The following is a 2,034-nucleotide window of genomic DNA, read 5'->3' as shown; positions in this document are numbered from 1 at the left end:
TCATCTGTTTCAAAGCAGTACACATAATTTATCCAGTTTTTCTCAGTCTTGCCCCAACCCTGATGTCAGTCCCATTCTACAACAGTGGCACCATACAGCATTTGTCCTTTTGTGACTGAGATATTTCATTCAGCATGCTATCCTCCAGGATCACCCATTTTGAATAATATTTCATGAGATCCTTGTTTTTAAATGCACCATAGTATTCCATTGTGTGAATATACCACAGCTTCTCTATCCATTTGTTTGTTGATGGGCTCTTGGGCTGTTTCCAACTCCTTGCTAGTGTGAACAAAGCCATGGTAAACATGGGTGTGCATTTATCTGCTTCGATGTCAGTTATAGTCTCTTTGGGTTATATTCCCAGTAATGGAATTGCTGGGTCAAATGGTATCTCTATTTGCAACTTTTTGAGAAAGCGCTACACCGCCTTCTACAGTGGTTGCACCATTTTACACTCCCACCAACAGTGAATAAGGGTTCCAGTCTCTCCACAACCTCCGCAGCATTTGTTGCTTGCTGTTCTGTTAAATTTTGCTATTCTTACTGGAGTGAGATGATATCTCATAGTTGTTTTTGATTTGCATCTCTCTTAGAGCTAGAGATTTTGAACATTTCTTCATGTGTTTATTTGCCATCTGAATGTCTTCTTTGGTGAATTGCAGACGGTAGATTAAGACTTTCAAAGGTGTGGCCTGTGGCCTTGCGGTGCAACTCACTATGGACCAGATCACCCCTAAATAGACGATGTTGTTATTGTGTGGTGTCAAGTCAGAACCAACCCATAGCTGACTCTCCAGCGGATTTTCAGAGGCAGTAAATTGCACAGGAGAAGATTGCCCATCCTTCTGCCATGGAGAAGCTAGTGGATTTGAACTGTGTGCCTCTGGGACTGCAGCAAAGCTTCTTACCACTAGGCCACCAGACCTCCATAAATAAATAGTTACGTATTAAGATGGATGAAAGGAAAGGCAATATACAATGATCAGCATAATATCACCAAAGAATAGGATAACAAGGAATGTATACAAGAAACACAGGCAAGGGAGCTCTGGTGGCTGAGTGACAAGAAGCTGCACTGCCATCCCAGAGGTGCGTGGTTTGAATCCACCAGATGCTCTGCCGAAGAAGGAGAGGCAATCTCCTCCTGCATCAGTCAGATCTGATTTGACAGTACACACACAAAAAAATAATAAAAAAATTTTAAAAAAATAAATACAGGCAATTAAGACAAACTCATATGTTTGGATATGAGACTAAGGGATGAAGAAGGTAAAATGCAATTACATTGTGGGTACTGTACCAAATGTTAGGAAACAAAATGTGTACGAAAAAGCAATTTGCTTTGTAAATTTTCACTCAAACCACAATTTGAAAAGAGCAAACTTGAAAAGAAGGAAAAAAAAATCTTTCTTGATCCTTTCTTTCTGATCTCCAGGGAGCCCCTCCCTTCTGTCCAATCCTATGAAGACTTGCTTTGTTGGGGGCAACGTGACGCTCACCTGCCAAGTGTCTGACGCCTACCCGCCCGCCAGGATCGTCTGGCTGAGGAACCTCACCCAGCCCGGAGTGGTCATCCTGTCCAGTAGCCACTATGTCATCAGCCAACAGGGTCAGAGCTCCACTCTCACCATCCGCAACTGCTCCACGCATTTGGATGACGGCTACTATGTCTGCCGGGCCGAGAACGCCGTGGGCGTGAGGGAGGTAGACATTTGGCTCAGCGTGAAAGGTGAGTGAGGGCAGCAGCTCCGGTGGTAGGGAGGGTTGAGGACTTCAGAGGGCCTGTGGCACCAGCGTGGAAACCCTGGGGCTTTCCTGGGCCTGATGACCCACAATGGAGAAGGCATAGCTGCTTTCAAAGTGGCTGGAAAAATTGCCATTCGATCTTAAATATCTAACATTTGCTTAAAACCCACAACTACAAATGAATAGTCCTTAAAAGAAGTAGCAATTTTTTGTCTATTTGTTGAACTGAGCAAGTTGGTGTTGCTGTGATGCTGCACACTGTTCCATAGTCTTGTCAAATACCAT

At 43.9% G+C, this 2,034-nt stretch overlaps 1 protein-coding gene across 1 annotated transcript in view; it reads left to right on the top strand.

The window, feature by feature from the left end:
• The window catches only part of VSIG10 (V-set and immunoglobulin domain containing 10), a 44,159-nt gene that overhangs the window by 28,801 nt on the left and 13,324 nt on the right, over positions 1-2,034 (top strand). The window contains exon 5 of the mRNA XM_006890495.1: positions 1,439-1,732. Coding sequence (XP_006890557.1) covers positions 1,439-1,732 — 294 coding nt within the window. The remainder of the gene's footprint in view (positions 1-1,438; positions 1,733-2,034) is intronic.

Source organism: Elephantulus edwardii, unplaced genomic scaffold, assembly GCF_000299155.1.
Source record: "Elephantulus edwardii isolate Elephantulus edwardi_28Jun2011 unplaced genomic scaffold, EleEdw1.0 scaffold00089, whole genome shotgun sequence".
Lineage (NCBI taxonomy): Eukaryota > Metazoa > Chordata > Mammalia > Macroscelidea > Macroscelididae > Elephantulus > Elephantulus edwardii.
The sequence above is the reverse complement of the archived record's forward strand: the minus strand, read 5'-3'. Positions and strand labels throughout refer to the sequence as shown.